Source organism: Arachis hypogaea, chromosome 12 (assembly GCF_003086295.3).
Source record: "Arachis hypogaea cultivar Tifrunner chromosome 12, arahy.Tifrunner.gnm2.J5K5, whole genome shotgun sequence".
NCBI lineage: Eukaryota > Viridiplantae > Streptophyta > Magnoliopsida > Fabales > Fabaceae > Arachis > Arachis hypogaea.
Window position 1 is genome coordinate 12,101,384 of NC_092047.1, and position 26,053 is coordinate 12,127,436.

The window sequence follows — 26,053 nt, forward strand, 5'->3', positions numbered from 1 at the left end:
CTTCAGTAAAAAAAATAGCAGCTCCTAACTAAGCTGCAATAACTATAGAGTCTATTTTCACCTTACAGCATATTTACATCACTCACAACACGTGCTTAAACTTGTGAACAAAAAAGCATATATACAAATTAAAAAAAAAATTGCTGTGTACAGTATAATTCACCAATGCAAAAATATCTTTTACATTAAATGACCATCAAGTCACTGTGTACGTAACAACAACCAATGAGCCCTCACTCCCCACAGGTCATCAACGAAATTACTTCATGTCGGGGGTATTTTTTGTCTCCATTTTAAATTTATTGAAAAAAATTTACTGTTTTAAATCTTTCAACAATATTTTCGTCAGCAACTAAATTTTTTCAACTAATATATACAAAAATATGTTTTAGAGTAAATGAGTACAATTACATGATGACAAATTAGGTCTGCATCATCATCATTCATCACCACCATGAAGTCATTGTGTACGTAACAACCACCAATATTCAATGAGTCCCCACTCCCCACACTGTGACAGAGGCACAGACCATCAACATAATTACTAATCTTATTATTTCTCACTTTTTCTATGCACTACTTTTGCTATAAACCTTAGCTTCTTATTCTCACTGCCTTGAAGTCATTGTTGGAACTTAATTGAAATTTGGGAGCATTCTCTGTAGCCATTGTCTTTGCGCTTCTCTCTTCTATGCCTTCATCATTATTAGAGAGCTTCCAGCTGCTTATGGAGGTTTGTTTCTCTATATATCTTGTGATCTTGTCTATTCAACTGATCTCCAAAAGTTACCTGAGCATGGATTATTATATTATTTTTTAAATAATATTTATTTATTTATTGTAGTTCGTCCATCTTGTTATTTACCATCGGAGTTGTTCTAACAACTACCAATATTCAATGAGTTCCCACTCCCCACAGTGTGACAGAGGCACAGACCATCAACATAATTACTAATCTTATTATTTCTCACTTTTTCTATGCACTACTTTTGCTATAAACCTTAGCTTCTTATTCTCACTGCCTTGAAGTCATTGTTGGAACTTAATTGGAATTTGGGATGATTCTCTGTAGCCATTTTCTTTACGATGCTCTTCTCTGCCTTCCTCATTAGTAGGAGCCTCTAGCTGCTGATGGAGGTTTGTTTCTCTATATATCTTGTAATTTTGTTTATACCATTGCATAATAAGAGAGTGTTGAAGTAGATATCATATAAATTTACGCCGTAATTAGTGAGTTGGTATTTTAGAAAGCGAGAAAAGAAAGATTTGAACTACAAAATAGACTACACTTTACTTTTAAAATCATTCTCGCTTTTCTTCCTGTGTTTGAAATTCCAACCTCTAAAAATGTATAAAGAGAAAAGAGGGAGACATGCTCACATGCTTGTAGAAAGGAAACACTACTAAAAGATCAGTGACATAAGAAGGATTGATGAGGAGGAGAGAAACCTAGATGATGAGTGATGTTCTTCTGTCACTCAGAAACGTAGTCTCTTAACCGTATTAGTACCCAAGCAAATCTAATGAATATTTTTAATGGAAAAAAAGTTAACTAATATTGATTCAAATGGAAAATAAATATAGAAATACTTAATATTTCACATAGAAAATAGAAGTTATATATATTACCTTAAAATTTGTATTAAGTTCTTTCACCTTACTTTTTTAGAATTAAAAATGTGATTAAATAACTTTTAGAGAAATATTATATTAGAAGGACATTAGAATTTATTATTTTAAGTTATTATTTCTTTGTTTTTATTTTTTTTTAAAATTAGGGGTGACACTCGAATCTGCGATCTTTAGGTGAGTATAGAGAGACTATGCCATTTAAACTATGGCTCATTGGTAAAAATAAACAACTCTTAGTCAACTAATTTTAAATAACTGCAATTAATAATCATTAATTTTATATTTTTTTAAAAATAAAATTTAAATAATTACTAATTAATGATAATTAATTAATATAAAGTATAATTTAAAAATATTTATTAATTTATTGTTAGTTAGACCCTGTTAATTATTGAGTGGGATTGATTGTTATTATGGACAAGAATGTGTCAGTATTATATGTATATAGGATAGGATTATATATAAGAATGTTTGAGAGATAAAGAAAATTAATCTAAATTAATATAAATTTTTTTATATTTATTAATTATTATTCTAATAAATTAATAATATTAGATATAATAAATGTATAAATATTATGCACATTAAATTATAATATTAAATTAAATTAAATAATTTTAAATTGTTTTCTCTCAATATTATCCGTAGAGATTATTGGCGAGCAATTGAGCACAATTGCATATTATTTAACATGGTTGAGTACTGCTAATTTAATTTGCCTTGCTTATCCTCAGGTTCCAGCTTCCCAGGCAACCCTTTATCTATTGTTGGTTTGAAAGGAAGGAGACAGAAAGACAAAGAAAATTGAAAAGAAGGTAGTAATTATTTTAGTATTTGGTTGGAAGGACAATTGAGAGGGGGAAATATTAACAAGTTTACTATACTTCGTATAGATATGAGTTTTTTGAGTAAAAGTCTAGTAAGTTAATATTTGTTTTTTATTTATTAATTTTCGGAACATGCTTATCTTTAATTAAAGAAAGTGACAATCCAAATTTGAGAATTCGTTTTTGTTAGATTAATCAATTATTTTGCTACTAAACTTTTATAGGAATATTTTGGATAACTATTTAAAAAACATATGCAAAAAAATTGGATCAAAATGTAATTTTGAAATCTTATTTTTTTTAAATATTTTTATCTTGCTATTTAAGAAAAAAAATCTATGAATAGTATTCATTTAGTAAAAATGACCATATTTTAAAAATAAATATATCTATTTTTTAATTATATTTATAAAAAGGTAGGATCAAATTTTGATTTCTAAAGCTTTTTGAAAATATATAATTTTTATAGTGTTTTAATAAATTAGAAGAAATTTTTTACTGTTACTAAAAGAATTTCTCAAATGTACTACTAATAATAACAGTAAAAAGATAAGATAGAGAAGTGCTAGAGGCAGTAACTTTTGTGATTTATAATCATTAAATAGCTATTAGTGATGTTTTTAATGATATAAAATTTCATTTAATAGTATAAGATTATTCATTTTTCTTTTACTGATTATATGCTTTTTTACTGATTATATGCTGATCAAAATTTAATAAAATTACTGAGACTCGACTTTTCCAATAAGATATATGGAACCCTTCCAATCTTTACCACCCAAACAATTCATAACTTTATTTCAATAATGGAAAACAACTTTATTTTTTGTACCCTTACTCCCTTAATTAGCCCCTGAAACCTTACCGACATACACCCTTGATGGTTTTGGTTTCCTCTGTGAGATTTCAGATTTCTTCACAAATTGGAGCCCACTATTTTCTATTTTTGTTTTTTTCAAATAAATTCAAAAGTAAGTTAATTCACGAGAATATCCATGAGAGTGTATATCTATGTGTTACACGGCATCTATCTAAGTTATTAAACAGTAATGCTATCACCAAAAAAAAAAACAGTAATGCTAAGTGATCGGTTCCTATTATACAAGACTTAAAATATTGTTTTTATAACCAAAAGTATATGTTGTATTAGTAATAATGAGTTGGCGAATTGGTAAGTTTTGTGTAGGAGGACATACATGGACTTACGTACAACTAATAACTAACTAACTTCATCACCTTCTGATGAATCAAGCAGTGATTCCGATCCTACTTATGCTATATATGCTCAAATTAAAACAATAAAACAAACAATTTTGCTAGAAAATTAATTAAGAGTAAAGCTAACTTTAACTAATTAAAAAATAAGTTCACTATAAAAAAAATTTTACTATTTAATTTTTTAAACTTTAAAATAAAAAATAAAAAATGTCGACTTATATTGTAGTTAGTCTCTAAAATTTTTCTAAAACAAGAGGGTGCATTATTCTCCATATTATTATCATTTATCTTGTATGTATAGTATCAAATTATCTTGACTTTTTGTTTTATATATCGAAGCTGGCTCACGTTCAATTCATCTCGGTTTTGTGTAGGTAGTGATTTGTGATTGTAGATCTAATATGCTCTATTTCAAATGGTAATTATCTTTTTCAATTCTCTCTCTTCCTTTTTTTTTTCTGTAATTAAGAAAATTCGATAAAGTATTAGACAAATATAAAAAATAGAGTATTATTCTAAATTAGACCCCAATAAATATTTACTCAGATAATTTAATTTTTAACAAATTTTAATCATTAAATTAGTCTCTAATATTTTATTTTGTTAGACATATATATATTAATATTTATGTATAACAAATTTTGATAAAAAAAAGTTAGATAAATTGGTCTCTATAATTATTTAATAAAAAATATAATAATTTTTAAAATTATATTCTTAGATCAGTCTGTTTATATAAACAGAAAATTTACTGTGAAAATTGATTTGTTTATTGAAATAAAAGTTTGAGAATTAATTTAGTGATTAAAATTTATTAATGACTAAAGTGTTTGACTTAAAATTTCTTAGGAGATAATTTGGAGTATTACTATAAAATAAAAAATAATTGGTCATATAAATTTCTTTTTATGATTTGCAGAATATTTAATGCATGATTATTGAAGTATAAATTTATTATTTTGGACAAAGCTTATACCTTTTAAACAACAATCATGTTAAGTGTTCACTAAAAATTAGTTATCAAATTAATTATTTATATAAAATACATATAAAAAAAATTAAACAATATATGTATTTATATATAAATACAACTAATTTTTTGAGTACACATAGTATTTTTTCAAAAAAAAAATTGCCTTTTTAGGTAAATCTGTCCAAAAAAAATGTAAATTTATAAAAACATACTATATATCTAAAATTTAAAATATATATATATATAATTTATGTTGACTAATATAATTATTGACTAATTGTTTTTTCCTTTTCAAACTTATTCTTGAAAACATTATTACTCAAATATAAATAAAATAAACTATTGAAAATGGAAATTAGATGCTCATGAAATAAGTTACTTATTAATATGTGTAACTACTTTTAGAGAAATTTTATAATTTAATATATCTATCATTATTGTCAAATTTCAATTTGAATAATTTATTACGTATTTTTTGCATTTATCATTTACCTTATGAAATGATGTTAAGTACAATAAACAATAAAATGTTTAGTCCCAAAAAAAATGTTTACACTACAAATTAATGATTAGATGACAGTTATGATATCTTTTTCAGATAAATAATATAAGCTTATTAACTCAAAGTAATAAACAAAGCAAAGATCTAGAGACTTGTTCTTAAAATTAGACTAACATAAACTTTATTAAGAGCGTTGTTGGTTCTAGCCTTTATTGCATGCTTTATTAGGCCCTTAGAAATAAATATTTTGAAACTTTAAAAAATAGAAATAAAACGATATCATAGATCGGGGGAGTATTTTTTACATTTTCATCATTTATACATTTTCAACTTCTCATTGAATCTTTTTACATCTGTGTAGCATAAAAATGTAGCAAAAACAAAAAAAAAGCAAGGATGAAATAAAAGCATGTCGAACATTTTTATACCGGACTTTTTGCAAGAACGTGTGTTCGATGCAGTAGGTGGTTTCTTAACAAAGCAAGTAAACTATGTATGGGATTACGAGAAAAGATACGATGATGTAAGCAAAGTTGTAGAGAATCTCAAGAATGACAGAGATGAGGTGTGCGATAAAGCCGAGGAAGATGAAGGACGATATGGGAGAGCAATATACGATAATGTTTTAGAATGGCTAGCTCGTGTGGATGAAATTGTTGTTAAATATAATAAGTTCAAAGAAGATCATGATAATAATGAAGGGTATGCACTTGCTTTTCCATTTCAAAATCTAAACATAAGGTATCGTCAAAGCAAAATAGCAGAAGGTATCAAAGATGATGTTGAAAGATTGCAACATGAGAAGCATGATAGAATATCTCGCTGGCAGGGCCCACCTTCATCAATGGGTTATGCGCTTCCTACTGTTGAATATGAAGAGCTTGATTCAAGAAAACAAAACATGGAAGATGTCAAGAAAGCCTTGGAAGACTCGAGTGCTACAATGATTGGTATTCACGGGCTACCTGGTATAGGGAAGACTACTTTGGTCATAGAAGCTATTAACAGAGCTCAAAATCAAGAACCTAAGTTATTTGATAAGGTGATTATGGCAAATGTGACAAAAAATCCGAACATCAGAAAAATTCAAGGGCAGATCGCTGACATGCTCGGGATGACATTGCAAGAGGAGAGTAAGTGTCTATCTATATTCTATACCTATAATAAACGCAAACAACTTTATTTTTAAATAACTGCTCAAACAAAGAAAGAGACGATAAATTTTCGCTTATTTGAGTAGATTTTTTTGAGAATAGTTGTTTAAATAGCATTTTGTAATGTTCTTTGCTCTTTAATTTGGTTTCTTTTCCCTCAATTTAATAATTTTTTTTAACCTATTTAAAACTTATTTTCAAATCCACATACATGTCTACTTCTACTAATTCTACTAATTAGTAAACATGTTTTAGACTATTTTTCGAATTTCTTTTCTAATTTAATTAAAGAATAATATACAATTTGAAATATTTTTGTACCGAATAAGTCATTAATAATACATAAATACTTAAAAAATTAATCACTAAATCAATTACCTAATCATATAACATGTGTGTTAAAATACAAAAATATATTAAAAATAAATTAAACAACACGTATATCTATTTATATAAGGGATAGATAAAGATGCTCAAAATGTCTTTTCTAAAGATGTTTTTAAGTAATTAAAATTCAATACATATAATTGATTAAACTATATTATTTTTATTAAAATTAGATCAGATAAATTGATTTGGCCAAAAAATTGATAAACTATATTTTGAACTGATCTAAATTAATATTTTTTTATAAAAATAATTACAATATTTCTATTATAAAAAATGACTAAAATATTCTTTTATATATATATATTTTAAGAGCCCTAAATTCTAACTTTTTTTTCTTTGTGTCGTTACAGGGTTAGAATTTCGGATTTTTAAAATTAAAAAAATCTATAGTAAAAATATTTTAGTCATTTTCTATAATAAGGTTATTATAATCATTTTGTATAAAATAATATTAATTTAAATCGAAATCAAGGTTTGATTTATCGATTTTTTAACCAAATCAATTTGTATGATCTAATTTTGACAAAAATAATATAGTTTAATCAATTATATGTATTAAATTTTAGTTAATAACAAACATCTTTAAAAAAAGACGTTTTAAACATCTTTATCAAAATGTCTCCGTTATACAAAACATAGAATACGTTTTAACCAAACACATCTGAAAATGAAGTGAAAATCCAAATAAAAAAACGTTAGCTACATGTCCTCATGCGCATCTCTATATAAATCGAATTTACAATATTTGAATGAGTAAAAATTGGGTAAATCTGCATTACTTAAGTCTAAGCAATGGTATTTTTTTATATTAAATTTCATACAATATTATTCTGTTCATTTTTTTATAGTTCATAAATATTTTAGAAAAAAAGTGTGTATATTTTAGAAGAAAAATTTGTGGTATAATTTAAATAAATTTATTAAAAAAATTTTATTAAAAAAATACATTTGCTCAAATTTTAAATATTTTTTTATATAGTCAATAATTTAAAAAAAATAAAAAATAATATTATAAAAAAATTATGAGATTTTTCCAAAATAATTACAAAGTTTTAAAAATGGGCGAAAGAATATTGTATAAATTTAAATTGTAATTATTTTGTATTATTTTTTATATATATAATACTCATTATTATAATTATTCATTTTGTAATGAGTATGATTAAAATTTTACTAACAATTTTAAATTAAATATTTTTATAAAGTTTTAATTCGATTTTTTATTGGAAGCATTTTTTGTAATTATTTAAATAATTTTATAAAATTTAAAAATAACTTACAAAATGTTATGAGGGTTATTTTTATGAAATTATTATTGAATTGGTCTTAAATTTTTTGAAAAATTAGTCGTTAGGGGTATATTTAATGCAAATCGAAAATTTTTGGGACAAAATTGAAACAAAATAAAACTTAGGAGTATTTTTGAAACTTTTGTCAAAGGGACAAAAAATATACTTTACAAAAAAATATTTAATTTAAAATTTTTAGTAAAATTTTAGTTGTACTCGTTAGTTACAAGATGAATAATACAATGATACGAGTATTTTATATAAAAATCAATAGAAAACAATTACAATTCAAATTCTATACCTTATTCTTCCGTCCGTTTTTAAAACTTTGTAATTATTTTGGAAAAGTCTCATAAATTTTTGGATAATATTATTTTTAATTTTTTAAATTATTGATTACATAGGAGAGTATTTTATTTGGAATTTGAGTAAATGTATTTTTAATTATTTTTTTTGTTGAATTTATTTAAATTATACCACAAATTTCCTTTCTAAAATATACACAATTTTTTCTAAAATATTTATGAGCCATACAAAATGGATAGGAAGAGTACTTTATGGAATTTTATATAAATTTTTTTTTTATATACATAGAATCACACTAAATTGACTGGATTCGATTTATGTACTTCATGCCATTACTTATAAATCGAATTTACACTTACTAGTATCGAACTACATTCCTTGATAAATCGACTCAAGTAATATTGATTTACTCAATTCCTATTAATTTGAATTTTGTCAATTCGATTTAATACTTAAATGGCTAATTTGAATTCTATCAATTCGATTTATATAAAAATATGCATGAAGACACGTACTTAACTTTTTTTTTATTTAGGACTTTCTCGTAATTTTAAGATGTGTTTAGTTTATACCTGTATTTTATCTATATTTTTATTCTTTAGATTAATATTATGGTCATTACTCATATATTATGATGGTAGTAAATTCTAGTATCATCAGTGAGGGATTCAAAAAATTTATGTTGGAAGCAAAGTAATATACATTATTATCAAAATATATATTAATTTAAATTTAAAAATATAAAAGTGCACATTAATTATTCGAATACAAAAAAAAATAAAAAATTACATTAGCCGCTAACTTTCTTCGCTTCAAACCTTGAAGGTACTTCTCTTCTTGTTTTTATATTTTAAAAATGTTGAATAATCATTTCATTATCAACTTGATTGAATGTCTCTCTTTCTATATATGTAACCAAACAATCATTCAACCACTCATCTCCCATTCGATTACGAAGTCGACTCTTTATTTTGGGTCGTTGTCTCGTACCGGACTTTTCACATTGAATTCTAAGAACTTCTTTTTATTAGTAGAGACTAATGGAGTGACTTCAGATTCTAATGGTAGCTTTCTTTTGAAATATTTTTTCATTACTATTTCTAAAAATTGATCAATTTACTTTAAAAATTTATATGCAACATAATTACATATAATAGAATAGAATGAAAGATAAACAAATAAATAATAAGGATCACTAAATTAAAAATAAAATAAAATATATAAATTCATGAATAGAATAAAAAAATAGATTAATACCTAAACTATAATTGTTTGAATTAAAATTTGCAATTAAAAATATCAAAAAGAGAAACAATGAAATTGAAAAATATATTAGTTATAGAGAACTATATAAAATAAAATAGAGAATTTAAAATTTACCTTTTGATGAAAAGAAGATGACCACTAGACAAAGAATAGAAAAAGAAGATTGAAAATATAAAACTAAGAAAAGGGTTTAAGAGAATAAATGAGTGACGGCTGAAATTTGAAAATAGAAGAATACTAAATTTAATTAGGTTAACTAATAATTAAAATAATAAAAAAATAAAATGGGTTGGTATATATATATATATAGGTTTAAAAATATGAAATGAGACGGCCCATTAATATGTATGGATCCGTGCCTGAATATGATTATATTACGATGACTATATAAATGTTGTTAAAATTAAAGTAACACTTTTTTTCAATATTTTGATAATATAAGTATTACTTTTTTATATTAAAGTAACACTTTTTAAAAAGTATTGTTTAATAATAAAAAATATTATTTTAATTTTAACAATATTTTTTAAAATATTATAATCATTATAATTACCATAGTCTAATCATTCTAAAAATAACTCTCTCTCTATATATATATATATATTCTTTCTTCTATTGTATAACGGTAGAACCAGACATTATAAACCGGGTAACCCACACTTTAGGAGTTAATTATTTTTTATATGATGGATGAAATGGTGTATTACATTGGTATGAGTTGAAATGGGTGTATTTCACAAGTGTGATATATAATACAAATCGTTAGTTACGATTTGTAAAACAAAAGAAATCGTTACTCACGATTTCATATATTACATTTTTTTTAAATTAAAAAATTAAAATCGTAACTCACGATTTCCTATTTTTTTTTGTCTTATTTGAAATCGTAATACACGATTTCTGTTAACTTTTTTTATTTTTTTGTCTTATTTGAAATCGTTACTCACGATTTCTTTTTATCCCATATCACTGCATTACACCAAAATATCATAATATTAACGAAAAACACCAATAATAATCCAATATAAAAAAAAATTAGCCACACTTTAGCTAGTTTCGTAAAAATATTGAAGTAAGAATTTGGAACAAATCTACAAACATGATCTAGTAGAATATCGATAAACTTAATAATTCTTTACATAATCATACTGCAGGGCACAAAAAAATTAATCACTAAATTAATTATATAACTATATAAATATGTGTTAAAATATAAAAATATATTTAAAATAAATTAAATAATATATTTATCTATTTATAAATAAATATATAATAATTAATTATATATATATAATATTTTTATTTTTTTAATTAATATTATGGTCATTATTTATATAAAAATATTTTTATATAAAGATAATATTTGATATATTAACACATATTATATTTAATAATTTAGTGAAACATATTAAATTATTTAATAGTTTTCAAATATTAATATATTATCTTCCAAGTCTTTGTCTTGATGGCTATGCCTTCAGAGAAAAGTGGGCCTAAATAGGTCTGATGGCATTGTTGGGGTTGATTTTTTTTTCCCTTTTTTTTTTTAAATCTTTCTGTTCATCTGTTGTATTTGTATTTTATATCTATGATTGATACTTGTACAACATAGGTGAGAATGGGAGAGCTGGTCGCATAAGAGAGAAATTGAAGAAAGAAAAAAACACTCTTATAATCTTAGATGATATGTATGCAAAAATAGACTTGGATATGTTGGGAATTCCATCACAGAGTGGCGATGACAAGAAGAATCTCATTCTCAAACAAGGAATAAAATCTTCTAATCCCTCTACAACTCTAACTAAATCAGAGACAAAGAAGGTTGCTAGTGCTGGACAAAATTTGCCAGAAGAAAAGTCAGATGGTACCAAACTTTAATGCACAAATATTTTAATTTTTATTTGCATACGCATATCGCATATATATATATATATATATATATATTAGATAATACCTTAAATTTCTTAAATTTGTTAGTAATATTTTTGTTAACATATTTATACCTTATTTAGTATTTATTAATTATTACGACAATTAATGAATGTTAAATAAGACAAATTCGACTGTTTTTTATTTGTCTCACTAGTATTACCGTGATATATTAATTATGCATAGACTATATTGTATTGTATTCAATACTTATATCCATATTTTTTTTATAGCTAACATAATGAGACCAGATAAAAAAACTGAGGACATCTCTACCAGTGGTTCTAGTAACGTAGAGAAAGCAGTACAACAGAATCAAAAAGGGTGCAAGATTTTGCTAATTTCTGAGACAAAACGAGTATTGAGCCAGATGGATGTGAAGACAAATTTAGTTATCTCTATGGATAACATAAAACCTGACGATGCAAAAAAATTGTTCAAAAAAAAGGTTAGAATCTATTACGTATAAATACGTTATTTTTAACAAACTATCTGTTATTTATATATATCTACATCAAATATTGTAGTACAAAATTTATGATATTTTTAGTCATCTATCCGTTATGATATTAATAGAGGAGTGCTAGAGAGTTAACAGATTTTGTGATTTGTAGCCATTAATTAATTATTATTAATATTTTTAATAATATAAAATTATATTTAATTGTATGAAATTATTTATTTTTTTTGTTAATTAAATACTGACTAAATTAAATTTTAATAAAAATACTGCCCCTAAATTTTTTTTATATTTTACCTTGAGAATCAATTTTAATGTCACAAATTTAATAAAAATTTATCGTAAATAGTACAGTGTATATATATATATATATATATATCTCTCTGACAGTTCATATACATAAAAGTAAATAATAATATATACAAGAATTATTGCAGACATAATATGTTAAGCTCATACTTAACGTGAAAAATTTTTAATCAGTATATAAAAATGAGGAGTGTTAGAAAATCAGCAAATTTTATAATTTGTAGCCATCAATTAGTTATTATTAGTATTTTTATATTTTAATGGTGTGAAATTACATATAATTGTATGCGATTATTCATTTTTTTACTAATTAAGTACTGATCAGATTTTGATAAAAAATGCTGGCCCTTAAATTTTTTCTATAAAAATTATGATCCAAAATTCCAAAAAGAATTTCACTATACTTAGAATAAGGTTTAATTACTCTGTTGGTCTCTATAGTTTCGTGAAATTTTTAATTAGGTCCTTATACTTTTTTTCTTTTTAATTGGGTTCCTGCACTAATTTTTTTTCAATTAAGTTCCTCTTAGTAGTAATTGACTTAATTTTATAGAGACCCAACTAAAAAAATAAATTGGTATAGGAACCTAAATAAAAGGAAAAAAAAGTATAGGGACCCAATTAAAAAAAAATTAGTGTAAGAACTCAATTAAAAAAAAAAAAGTATAAAGACCTAATTGAAAATTTCGCGAAATTATAGGACCAGAAACCAATATAATAATTATATAATATCATGTTCAGCCTCTTATACACATAAGAGTTATATATAGTATTTCGTAGTAGTACTCATTATATTTTTATACTAAAGAATAATTAGAACCCATATTTTATTAGTAGTTTATGTATTAACATATTATAGTATACATCAGAATCCAATATGTTGTTACTTTAAACTTGTTATAGTATATAATATTTTTTTGTGCAAAACAGGTAGGAATAACAGATGAGAAAAATTCTGATCTTGAACGGCTAGCCATTGACATTGCCAAGAAGTGTCATGGGTTGCCCATGTCAATAGTTACAACAGCAAAGGCATTAAAAAATCAAAATCGCTCAGTTTGGGAGGAGACCCTTAAAACACTTGAAAGACAAAAGCTTACAGGAACACCGGAATATTCTACAAAGTTGAGTTATCAACTTTTAGAAAATGAGGAGCTCAAGCTTATCTTCTTGCTTTGTGCTTGTATGGGTCAAGATGCATTGGTCTCAGACTTAGTGAGACTATGCATTGGTTTGGGTTTTCTTGAAGGCGTCTACACAGCAAGGGAAGCCAGAGATCAAGTGCAAATGTTGCTTATTCATTTAAAAGAGTCAGGTTTATTGTCTGACAGTTATTCAAATGATCGTTTCACGATGCAAAACCTTGTTCGCAATGGAGCTTTGTTGATAGCATCAGAGAATAACGTGTTTGTGCTGGCAAAAAGAAAGCTAGATGAATGGCCTGATGAAGATAAACTTGAGATGTACACTGCTATTTTCTTACATCATTGTGATGTCAACACTGAGGAGTTTCCTGAAAGTTTAAAATGTCCTAAACTCAAAGTTTTTCATTTTCACAATAACCATCAGCATTTCAAAATGCCGAAATACTTTTTCCAAGAAATGAAAGAACTTAGAGTGTTGGTTCTGATTGGCATTGATCTCTCCGAAATGTCTTCATCAATGGAATGCCTAACAAAACTCCGAAAGCTTTGTCTGGAGCAATGCATTAATCTAGATGAGAACTTATGCATCAATATTGGGAAGTTGATGAAGAATCTAAGAATTCTAAGCTTTTCCGGATCTGATATTAAAAGCTTGCCTATTGAATTGAAGCATTTATCAAAGTTACAAATTCTTGACTTAAGTAATTGCTCCGAGCTAAAAAAAATTCCTCCACTTCTAATATCAAGCCTCACTAGTTTGGAGGAGTTGTACATGAGAAACACTTCGGTTGAATGGAGAATTGATAACAGACAGAACAACAAAAACAAAAATGCCAGTCTTTCAGAGTTGGGACATCTAAATCAAATAACAAATGTTGACTTACAAATCCCAAGTGTTGCCCATTTGCCAAAAAACTTGTTCTTTGATAAGCTGCATAGCTATAAAATTGTAATTGGCTCGTCAAGTACACATTTGGAGCCAGATTTCAAGATTCCGGAGAAATATCAACTGTTGAGGTATTTGGCGATACTGGAGAAAAATGTTGGCATTCATTCTCAGAAAGGGATCAAAATGTTGTTTGAAAGAGTTGAGAATTTGTTGCTGGAAGAACTCAACGGTGTCCAAGACATCTTTTATGCACTCAATTTGAAAGGGTTTCCATGTCTTAAGACTTTATCCATTGTGAGTACTTGTAGCATTCGATATTTGATCAACCCACAGGAGAGGAAGCATCCTGAGAATGCTTTTCCGAAACTGGAGACATTGCACCTCTACAAGCTCGATAACATGGAGCAACTATGCTCTCGTGTCTCACTTTCATCATCCTCATTTTGTAAACTGAAAGTTGTCAAGATTAAGCTTTGTGGTTTATTAAAGAATGTCTTTTTAATATCTATGGTCAAGCTTTTGGTTGCTCTTCAAACAATTGAAGTTTCAGAATGTAACTCTCTAAAGGAGATTGTGTTTGCGGAAGATCCACAAGATGCTAATGCGTCGAAGTCTCTTAAGTTTCAAGAATTACGCACTTTGTCATTAAAATCATTACCTGAGTTTCATGGATTCTGTTCCATTTCATCTACAGCGCAACAAAAAGTATTGTTGGATGAACAGGTCAGTTCAGAACTATAGAACAAATTTATTTTTCTTTTACATTTTAAATTTTAGTTAGTCAACATTTACATATGATGGTTTTTTTTTTCTCATTTGACATAAATTAATAGTTATTATTTGTGTTTCTTCATAGGTTGAATTCTCAAAATTAGAGAGATTAGAGTTGTGCTCTATCCAAATCCACCAAATATGGAATGGCAAAAATCCTCCTTTTGGAAAATTGGTACACTTGGAAGTGAATGGTTGTGATAATTTAAAAAGTTTGTTAACATTGTCTATGGCTATAAATATGAAGACTCTCCAAAGTCTATCTGTCAGCGAGTGTGACAACATGATGCATATTCTTCTCAACGAGAACAGCAATGATACTCAAAGTGAAAAGAAGGTATGTACGTAATTTGGCCATTGATTCCATATATTTTTATTTCATAACAACGAATGAATAAGATTCATATATCATTACAACAAAAATTTGCATTCTTGACTGTTGTTAGTGTAGAAGAAACAATTATTTTAGAGTAGTAGTATTTATTTTTGGGTTAACACTATTTTTTTCTACTACATATTTATGTATGTTAACCTAAACAAAGTTATACCACTATTTTTTTCTACTACATATTTTTTTCATTACGGTATTATTTACATATAGGATGTAATGGTAGTGATACTTAGAGTTAAAATTCAAGAAGATCCACAAATTTTGACTCTAAGTATTATTATCATTACATTCTATACGTAAGTAATACCGTAATGGAAAAAAAAAAGATGTAATAGAAAAAAAATAATGGTATAACTTTGTTTAGCTTAACATACATAAATTTTGATTTCGAGCATATAACTTTGTTTAGGTTAATAAATACATACATTTTAATTTTGAGTATATATATATATTCTAACAAAATGTATGTAAGAAAAATGTTTTAGAATAGAAAAGAATAAGAGAGATTTTGAGAAGAATTAAAGGAGAGAGATAATTTTATTGGAAAAAATTTTTAAGAAGAAAAAATACAATTACTAATGTTTTGTTTGTCAATTACATTTCTATTAAAATTAGTAGTATCAAAAAATATTTCAAATTTAATATTATGAAGAAAAAATAAAAAAATTATAAAAGGACTAGTTTGACTAATTTTTAAAATTTGAGGGATGAAAATGACTTACTTCTGGACTTTCAAGGACTATTTTGACTATAAAAATCTTTTTGACATGTCAAGTGACACGTGGCGTTGACCTGGGTATGCCACGTGTCACTGACCTGCCATGTGGCATTGAACTGCCACGTGGCGTGCCACGTGTCGCTGACCTTCCACGTGACGTTGACCGTGGCGTGCCACGTCATCATGCCACGTGGCACTTAGCGTGCCACGTCATCGCCCAACTGACAGATGGACTAATTTGACTTATTTTTTATCTTTCAGGGACTAATTTGATTAAAAAAATCATTCGAAAACGAAAATGAAGAATCGTGTAATCTTTCGGGGACGAATTTGAGTATTAACCCATTTATTTTTTGACAAATAATAATTGTATAAGAAAGTATTTAAACATATTTTGGACTACTAATAATTATTTTAAAAAAGGCATTTGGTATTCTTAATGTTCAATAATTGTATATGTATATATTTAAAAGTAGAGTAAAGTATGATTTTTATCCGTAACGTTTGGGGTAAGTGTCAAAGTTGTCCCTAACGTTTAAATCGTTCTATTTAAGTCCCTACCGTTTTAAAATTGGCTCAATGTTATCCTACCATTTCTGTTAACAGAATTGACTGTCGGACAAAATTAAGACAATTTTTAAACGTTAAAGACTTAAATAGGATAAAAACGTTGGAGATAAAAACGATACAAAGAAATAAATTTTAATTTTATCCTTCAATAATATCAATTTTTTACGGTACATAGTTATTCAATTATTTTTAATCACATCTAAGTAAATTATACTTAATCACATTACTTTCATTCTAAATAAATTTATTTTTTTATAATTTTACTTTTAAAGATTTTTTACTCGTTATAAAATTTTTTACTAATATCATGCCTCTTATTGTTTCTCTTCTATTCTTAACCATAATTCTTCTTTAAGTTTCCTAATTATATGTATTAGATGATAAACTCCCTAAAACACTAGAATGTATAATGTTCTTTTACATTATTTTAGTCTTTTCTTTTCTAAGTGCGATTGTATTCATTAATTATATATTGTCTTTATTATTTATATATTACTTTTATTTACCTTTTAATTATTTATATAGTAGTTGTAATAATATTATTGAAAATAGATTTTATTTTGATTTATTAAAAATAAAATTAAAAAATTAAATATTATTCAAATTTTAACTATTAAAATATTATATTCATACTTGTATATTATTTAATAGTTTTATACTTTTATCCTTGTAATATAATATTTAAATATAACTAAAAAATACTATAAAAGTAACAATAGAAGTTACTACGTACTTAAAATGAATAAACATAAATATAATTATATGAAGTTAAATAAATAAACTTCAATTCAATATTTGCATAATTTTATTTATAGTCCACTTTATAAGTTTATATATAAACTTTTTGTTTTAATATATATATATATATATATATTCATCTTAAGTTTTGTTACCAAAAATGCATCCTAAGGCTTAGTTTGATAAAGTTTTTACTTTTTAAAAAGTGTAGTATTTATATGTTTGGTAAATCAAATTAAAAATAACTTTTAATAAATACAAACAACAATTATTGATAAAATAACTTTTAAAATTTAAAAATACTATAAAAGACATATTTTTAAGCGTTAAAATTGAAAATTAGTTAATATATAAATTTATATTAGAGTTTTAAATTTTAAAAAATATAAGCCAACTTTAAAAAGCTGCATCTGTAGATATTTTAAAAAATACCTCGATCTTTTAAAAATTACAAACACAAACATAAACACATAATTTTTTTTTATTTACTAAACATAAAATAAAAAAATTTATACTTTTAAAGAGTAGAAGCACTTTTTCAAAAAACTTTATAACAAAAGCTAAATTAAATTAAAGCCCAACATTGCAATATTATGATTTTGAGGAGTTACTGTTACTAGTTTTGTTCGTGATGCCAACTTGCAAATAGCAATGCAAGCATGTCTTAACCCAAATCACATTTGGGGATCTCTCTTTGTTTGGTTTGATTTTGTGACATTTGACTTAATTTGAGTTTTTTGCTATTGCATTGTGAACCACACAACAGGTTACCATCTTTCCAAATTTGAAGAGTATTAAAGTGAGAAGCATGAAGAGTTTGAGTGGGATATGTCATAATGAATTTGAACTCCCAAAAGCCTCTTTCGAAAAGTTGGAGAGCCTAGCCATTGATGAGTGTCATAAACTGGTCCATGTTTTCACTTCTAATGTGGTGGGAATATTTCAGCATGTAAGCAACTTAAGCGTTACTAATTGTAAGTCAATGAAAGCTATATTTGAGTCAGCAGCTTGGGAAAAGAAGCGAACTTCTAAGGATGCAACACCCAAGTTGCAAGATGTTCATTTTCAATCACTTCCAAAATTAGAGCATATGTTCAACATGAAGATAAAACAGCAGGAAGAGATTCTTAAGTTAAACAATTTGCATAAGATATGGGTTCAAGATTGTAAAAGGTTGGAAAACATATTTTCTGCTCCTGTCGCTAAAACACTTGAAAATAATCTGGAAGAGCTTGTGGTCTCGGATTGCTCTCAATTGAGGCAAATTGTTGCCAAGAAAGAAGAAGATGCCAGCAGTCTTACTAAATTTAACTTTTTGAAACTGGCAACCATCAAATTTTTGAGACTACCAAAATTCAAGAGTTTCTATCCAGGAGCTTATGGAATAGAATTTTCAGCACTCAACAACTTGTCTATTGAACAATGTGACAACTTGGAACCATTCAGAGAAGAAATCATAGATGAACAACCAAATCCTGCCCTCTTTCCTGAAACGGTAATAACAATACCTTCAAACTCTTATTTCTATTGTTATTTCGTAATAGCAGAAGAAAAATTAATTAGATTTAATGGGCGTGGTTGAAAATTAAACTCTTTTACATTATCATCAAATAAAAATGTCTGAGAGGTTTGATAGAAAATTATGGGTCTAAGATGAGTGTATATATATATATATATATTTTTTTTATCTTATGCTCTATTATTAATTACTAGGTACATGCTTTGTTTATTCCCTTTTGAATTTAGGAAGCCACTCAGATAAAGACACATAAAACGTCTTTTTTTTTTAAATATAGACGATGCTATTTTTGTTATAATTAGACCAAACAAATTAATTTGAATAAAAAAATAATGAATCAAATTTTAAATTGGTCTAAATTAATATTATTTTTCATAAAAAATTGCTACAATATTTTTATTATAGAAAATGACTAAAATACTCCTATTATATATATTAATTTTAATAATCCTAAACTCTAGCTTTTTACTTCTCTATCGTCGTAGAGTTAAGATTTAGAGTTTTCGAGATATATATATATATATATAATAGGAATATTTTAGTCATTTTTTATAATAAGGATATTATAATCATCTTTTATAAAAAATAATATTAATTTAGACCGTTCAAAATTCGATTCACTATTTTTTCGGTCAAATTAATTTATCTAGGCTAATTTTAACAAAAATAACATACAGTTTAATCGATTATATGTGCTAAATTTTAATTACTAAAAAACATCTTTAAAAAAAGACGTTTGAGAGGCCTTTATCTAAATGGCACTCTTGGATTTAACCTTTAAGGCTTTAACCATTGAAAAAAAAAAATCAAATCAAATATTTTTCATGATCGGATGAAGTTTTACAAAGTCAAGATATCGTCACAACTCAATCCCAATTAAAATGGCGTAGAATACGTGCATGAATTTGCATTTTGATATATTTAACTTTATGCATGCTAAATTAATTTTTCTGTCATGATTTATTCCATGTAGGTAATGAACAATTTGAAGTCAATTCAAATTGAGTCGAGACATGCAACATTATCGACTAACTATGATTATCGAAGGGATAATCTAGAAGAGCTTCAATTATCAGGACTGAAGGATACTAAAATTCTGTATTCTTTCCTTTATAGCAATCCTAATATGAAGAATCTATGCTTGAACGATGCTTCTTTTGAAGAATTGGTGCCTCTTGAAAGGCTTGCTAAGATTGAAAGCTTAGGAGTTGTCCCACAGCTAAAAAGCTTGAAGTTAACAGATCTACCTTATCTTCAGAAGATTGGCTTCGAAAGAGACCCAATTCTTCAAAGGATAGAGACATTGGTTTTTCAAAATTGCCCATGTTTGAAAACCATAGCACCTTCTAATGTATTTTTCTCTCACTTGACAAAGCTTGAAGTGGTTGACTGTGAAACATTAACATATTTAATGTCACCATCAACCGCAAGAAGTTTGGGTCAACTCAACACCATGAAGGTAATTAATTGTGAATCTCTTGAGGAAATTGTATCAGAGGAAGGACAAGAAGATAATAAAGAGAAAGATGACATCATTTTCAAACAATTGACGACAATTGAACTTGTGTCTCTCAAGCGCCTCGAAAGCTTTTGCAGCTCCGAGAGTTGTGCGTTTCAGTTTCCATCATTAGAGAAATTTGTGGTGAGTGCTTGTCCCGAATTGAAAAGTTTCTCCCAAGAAGAACACATGAAACCACTGCCCAAGTTGGGAAAAGTATATGTTGTCCATGAAAAAGACAAGGTGGAAGCGCACTGGACAAACAATTTACAAGAAACAATACGAGATATATTCAACAAAAAGGTATTGTCTAAATTTCATTCTTTTCTTTTGATGGTTCTCAAATAAATTACAGATATTTTTCAATATAATCACAGATATTTTTCAAAGGCATGGAGAAATTAAGTGTTTCTGATGATCTTGCTCATCTACAACAACTATGGCAATGCAAAGAAGAACGCCCACAAGGAGAATTGTTTAACAATTTGAAAACTTTGAAGCTGAGTGGTTGTAAGTTCGAACCATACGCAATTCCATCAAATGTTCTTTTCAGTTTCAAGAACTTAAAAGAATTGGAAGTGGATAGCTGCAAAAAAATAACAGGAATTTTTGAAATGAATGATACTGAGATCAAGGAAACATCGTTCCAACTGAAGAAGCTAACTTTGAAATCGCTTCCAAATGTGACACATGTGTGGAACCCGGAAAAACAAGGAATTCTCAGCTTCAAAAGTCTACAAATAGTGACTGTCGAAGGCTGTGAGGATTTGAGAACTCTATTTCCTATAGCCTTGGCCAGAGATCTTAAGAAGCTTGAGAAACTTCTTGTTAGCGAATGTGATGAGTTATCTAATATTATAGAAGCTGGAACTGTTGATGAACATCTTGTGTTTCCTTGTTTAACCACATTGGCATTGTTTGTTTTGCCAAAGTTTACTGGCTTTTGCTCTCAGAAGTTCACTCTGGAATGCCCTGCGTTAATTTTTTTGGGCGTATATGGTTGCAACGATCAACTGGAGCTATTTCAGAGTCAAGGACAGGAAAACCAAAACAGCACCTCAACTGCTAAGCAACCACTTTTCATGAATATAAAGGTAAATAATTTATATTGTTATTTGTTATAATATCTTCTAAGGTAAAGGTAATTTATTATAACAACTTTTGAGTTTCATTATTCTATTCTAATAATGATTAGCTTTATCTTTTCATTTTATATTTATAATTCATTTTATTTTATAGGATTTAGATCTCATATTTATATTCTTAATTAATGTTACTTGCACTTTCAAGAATAAATAGCAACTTAAAACTCATTTTATCAGTCATGTTAAATGAGATACACACTTTCCAATTTGTAAAGAGTATTGGATAAATACTCTTTTTTTTTTTAATATTTTCTGATGTCAAAAACATATTATTGTATCTTTTTCACTTTCTTTTTTTTCTTCTCTGTTTTTTAATGAAGAAGTCTGCAGTTAAATTTGTTTTAAATGATTGTTTATTTATATAATTAATCATATAAAAATAATTCATGCGTGTTTAGATTATTTGATTAAAAAGATATTAATATTTGTTTGAGTAATACACAAAAAGTTAATTTTAGTAAACCTAAACCTTATATGATAGTTATTCTGTAAAAGCTATATAATAATTGTCTATATCTAAAATAATTGATACTTATTAGAGTCAATTTGCTAGCAATTTTACAATTTTGAAATAATTAATTGTTACCTTTTATAATCCTAAGTTTCAAAATGTTATACTTATCAACCGTTTCTGTCATAGGATATTTCCAAGATGGAAATTTTGCTTCTGAATTGGAGACACACTGAAGCTTTAAGTTCATGGTTGACAAAATTGAATAACGAAAATCTTGAGAGTTTGAATGAACTTGTCCTTGTTGTTGATGATGGGAAGAGTAACTGTAATGTGGCGGTTAAATTATCTGAGAAGACACCCAAGTTGGAAACACTGAAAGTAGGCTTTTACTGTGATGAAACCCTCAAAAATATATTGCCCTCCCATGATGATAAGAAGATTCTTGGAAACTTAAAAGAATTGTACCTATTCAACTTAAATGAGTTGCAATCCATGAGTGGGGTAGAATACTTGTCAAATCAGCTCCGTCTATTAGATGTTTATTATTGTCCAAAATTGATGACAACAATAGTGCTACAATCTTCCTCCAATCTGAAAGAACTGCACATAGAATCATGTGATGCAATGCTGCGTCTATTCACATCTTCAACAGCGAAAATGCTAATATACCTTGAGGAGTTGCAAGTTGAGAGTTGTGAATCATTGAAAGAAATCGTGGGGGAAGAACAGCAGAGTGCTATGAAGAAAGACGAAGTTATTGAATTTAAGCAGCTAGAGAGGATAACCCTTCGATCTTTGGAAAGCCTGGAATGCTTTTATTCAGGGTATGTCACTCTGAAGTTGCCCTCTCTCATTCAACTGGACATAGTGGATTGCTCCAAGATGAAAGTTTTCTCTCATGGAAATGTCGGCGTTTCTAGAAGCATTCAAGTTTCTTACAACGACTCAAGTGATGATTTGGTCTTCCACCGTGATCTTAATAATGCCGCTGTATTGCAGTCTCTAAGTCAGGTAATAAATAAAGACCCTTCTCCAAATAAAATTTTACTAAGGCCAATTCTATAGATCTTTTTATTTGGTATTTAATTTTATCTAATTTATTTTTTATAATAATTTTTAAATATTTTAAATTTTTTTTACTTTTATATTTTAAAATTTAAAATTAATTATTTAACTTTTTTTTAATTGACAATAACTTTTAGATACTATAACAAACACCTTTAACTAATTGATAAATAATTATTTTGCCGTGATTTCAACTCAGAGGAATAGTATGGAAAAAACAAAAAAAAAAAAAAAATTAGATAAGAGAAACCATAAAATGGATTAATCAGATAGCTTTTCAGTAACAAGATACTTGGTGAATATTGCACTTTTTATTTAATTTTTTTGGAATGCATTAAAATTCACCAATAATAATTTAGTTTAAGTTTGTGTATTGCATTGAAAAAAATCATGTATTGTTCATTGTTAATAATCACTTGTTAGTTGTTAATTGTTGTTCTCTAATTGATAATAACAATATTGATAAAGTCTTATATCTAATTGATAATGTTACTCTTTTATTATATGATATTTTTAAATAATTCTTGATGAAAAAAATGACAGAGACTTAGACAAAGACGTTTAAAATATCTTTAAATAAAGACATTTAATTTCATGCATTGAATATATTATGATATATTAAATTTTTGACATGTATTATAGATTAAAAGTATTATCTTTATTAAAAAGTATTGATATATTCTTGAAATCATTAATTTGATTCTGATAATAATTATTTAATTTGTTTAAAATTTAATTTTTTAACAAAATTTTATTAGAGGATTGTTTTATTTTTATTATTTTTTATAAATCTTTGTAATATTATTTTTCTAGTTTTTATTTTATTATCATCTTGATATATTTTTTTTATTTTACGAATTTAATAATTTTTATGAGTTGATTTTTTATTTACAATTTTTATAACTTTTTAATAATTTTTTTCTTTTCTCTTACTTTTGAATATCTATATTTGAATTTACCAATTCTTAATTATTCTATTTTTAGTCTAGTAATTCTTATTTATTTTTGAATTCTTTGAATAAAACTTATTGTAAAATTAAGATTTTGAAAAAAAAATATTTTGTATTGATTTAAGAAATATTCAGTGTCATTTGAATTAATATTACTTAGAATTATTAGTATAATTATTTTTTCTATTAGATATTTAATTTTATTCACAATTTATACTTTTATTATTAATCTATGTTTTTTTAGAATAAGTTTTTTAATTGTGGCTAAATAATAACTTTAGAAAAAGTTATTTTTGACATCTTTATATAAATAGTGTCCTAACAAAATTTATAAAAATAAAATAATAAAATAAAGGATATTTTAAAAAATAACACAAAAGAAGAGTGATATTATCATTATTCTTGAAAATGACAAAAACTTAGTTGGCTCAGGATTCGGTGGTCCAGGAACCTTTGGACCACGTGGTCTAAGTAGAAAACATGTTTTTGGAGTTTTTTTTATCAATTGTTACGTAGTCTTTGAACTAATTTTAATTACAAATCAACCCCATATATTTTATTTAATTATAAAAATAGTTTTTTATTTTATAAATTATTATTTTATCAATTATCTATTATATTTATTAAGAATCAAATACAAAAATAACAACCAATTATATCCTCCATTCATCCTAATAATTTCAATTGATTAAAAAATTAACTTTGATCTCGTTACGTTCGTCCATGGCTTCCAAATCGTGTTTCCTTGAAATTCAATCGATTGGTTTTTCAAATCAATCGATTGAATGATAACTCAATCGATTGGTTTACACTATATCACAAAACAATCGATTGAAAGTTGTAAGGTAGAATGGTAAAAAGCTTAAACCAATCGATTGTTTATACTTTCCAATCAAATGAATGCCTCAAAACAATCGATTGTTGTTGTTACTCAATCGATTGAATTCACGAAAATAATATGGATTTGCCAAATACAATCGATTGGAAAGTGATGACATTGAAGTTTTAGCCAAATTCAATCGATTGGTAATGTAATCCAATCGATTGGAAGGTGATGAAGTTGAATGTTTTGCCAATTTCAATCGATTGGTATGGTTAAAGTCATCGTCTTGTTGGTTAAAGTCATCGTCCTCCTGGTATTGCTCATTCATTTCAGTGTCTGTAAATATGCCTGACATCTTAAAAATGTCCAATGAAAAAAATTATTTAATACACACAAAGTCATATATTTCTATTTGTGGTAAAAGTTAAAAATTAAAAGTAAATAATATTTAAACTTTTTTGTTTAACAAAATTAAAATAAAGCACCAAAATAAGAAAAAATGTGTATAGGAGGACATTCATTATGTTATAATTTTAATAATTAATCTAAATTTTAAAAAATTGGATAAATTTATATTTTTTGTGATTACAATCAAAAGTGAATTATATGTATTCTTATAATCAAGAAATATACTTAACTTCTTTTATAATAAGTAAATCTGTCAATAATTTAATTTATTAAAAAAATCTCATCTTTTTATTTATCCTACAAAATAAAATTTCATATTAATAGTTTTGAATAAGATAATTAAAATAAAATTTAAAAATAAAGCTTGAATAAAAAAATACAAAGTTTTTAATCTAAAAATATAAAATAGTTAAAAAATAAAATACTTATTTAAATATGATTTTTCAAGACACTTTATAACCTAGATGAATAAATATTATTTTTAAAATGAATCATGATATATTGATACAAAACTTATTGTATGTAATTTTTTTTAAAAATTAATAAACCTCTCTTGTTAATAACAATATTGGAACCTAAATTTGAACGCTAATTGGTATTATATACTGTGTAGGTACTTAGAGTATATTAGAAAAGTACATTAATAATTTGAAGAGAAAAATTATTAGTGTAAATTTATTTTTTAAAAAAATTAATCCTTATTGAACTATTCTA

General features: G+C 26.0%; 1 protein-coding gene across 2 annotated transcripts in view; it reads left to right on the forward strand.

Annotated features, from left to right (window-relative positions):
• Positions 1-495: 495 nt before the first annotated feature.
• LOC112729695 (uncharacterized) overlaps positions 496-26,053 on the forward strand; it is a 35,702-nt gene continuing 10,144 nt past the window's right edge. Inside the window, exons 1-13 of one of the 2 annotated variants that reach the window (XM_029290584.2) lie at positions 496-733; positions 845-1,137; positions 2,367-2,447; positions 4,052-4,095; positions 5,514-6,285; positions 11,170-11,421; positions 11,720-11,934; positions 13,186-15,012; positions 15,146-15,397; positions 18,244-18,972; positions 19,970-20,797; positions 20,872-21,588; positions 22,280-23,104. In XM_029290584.2, the coding sequence (XP_029146417.1) occupies positions 5,562-6,285; positions 11,170-11,421; positions 11,720-11,934; positions 13,186-15,012; positions 15,146-15,397; positions 18,244-18,972; positions 19,970-20,797; positions 20,872-21,588; positions 22,280-23,104 (6,369 nt within the window). In that variant the 5' untranslated portion in view covers positions 496-733; positions 845-1,137; positions 2,367-2,447; positions 4,052-4,095; positions 5,514-5,561. The remainder of the gene's footprint in view (positions 734-844; positions 1,138-2,366; positions 2,448-4,051; positions 4,096-5,513; positions 6,286-11,169; positions 11,422-11,719; positions 11,935-13,185; positions 15,013-15,145; positions 15,398-18,243; positions 18,973-19,969; positions 20,798-20,871; positions 21,589-22,279; positions 23,105-26,053) is intronic. The other variant, XM_029290585.2, reaches the window with a different exon arrangement.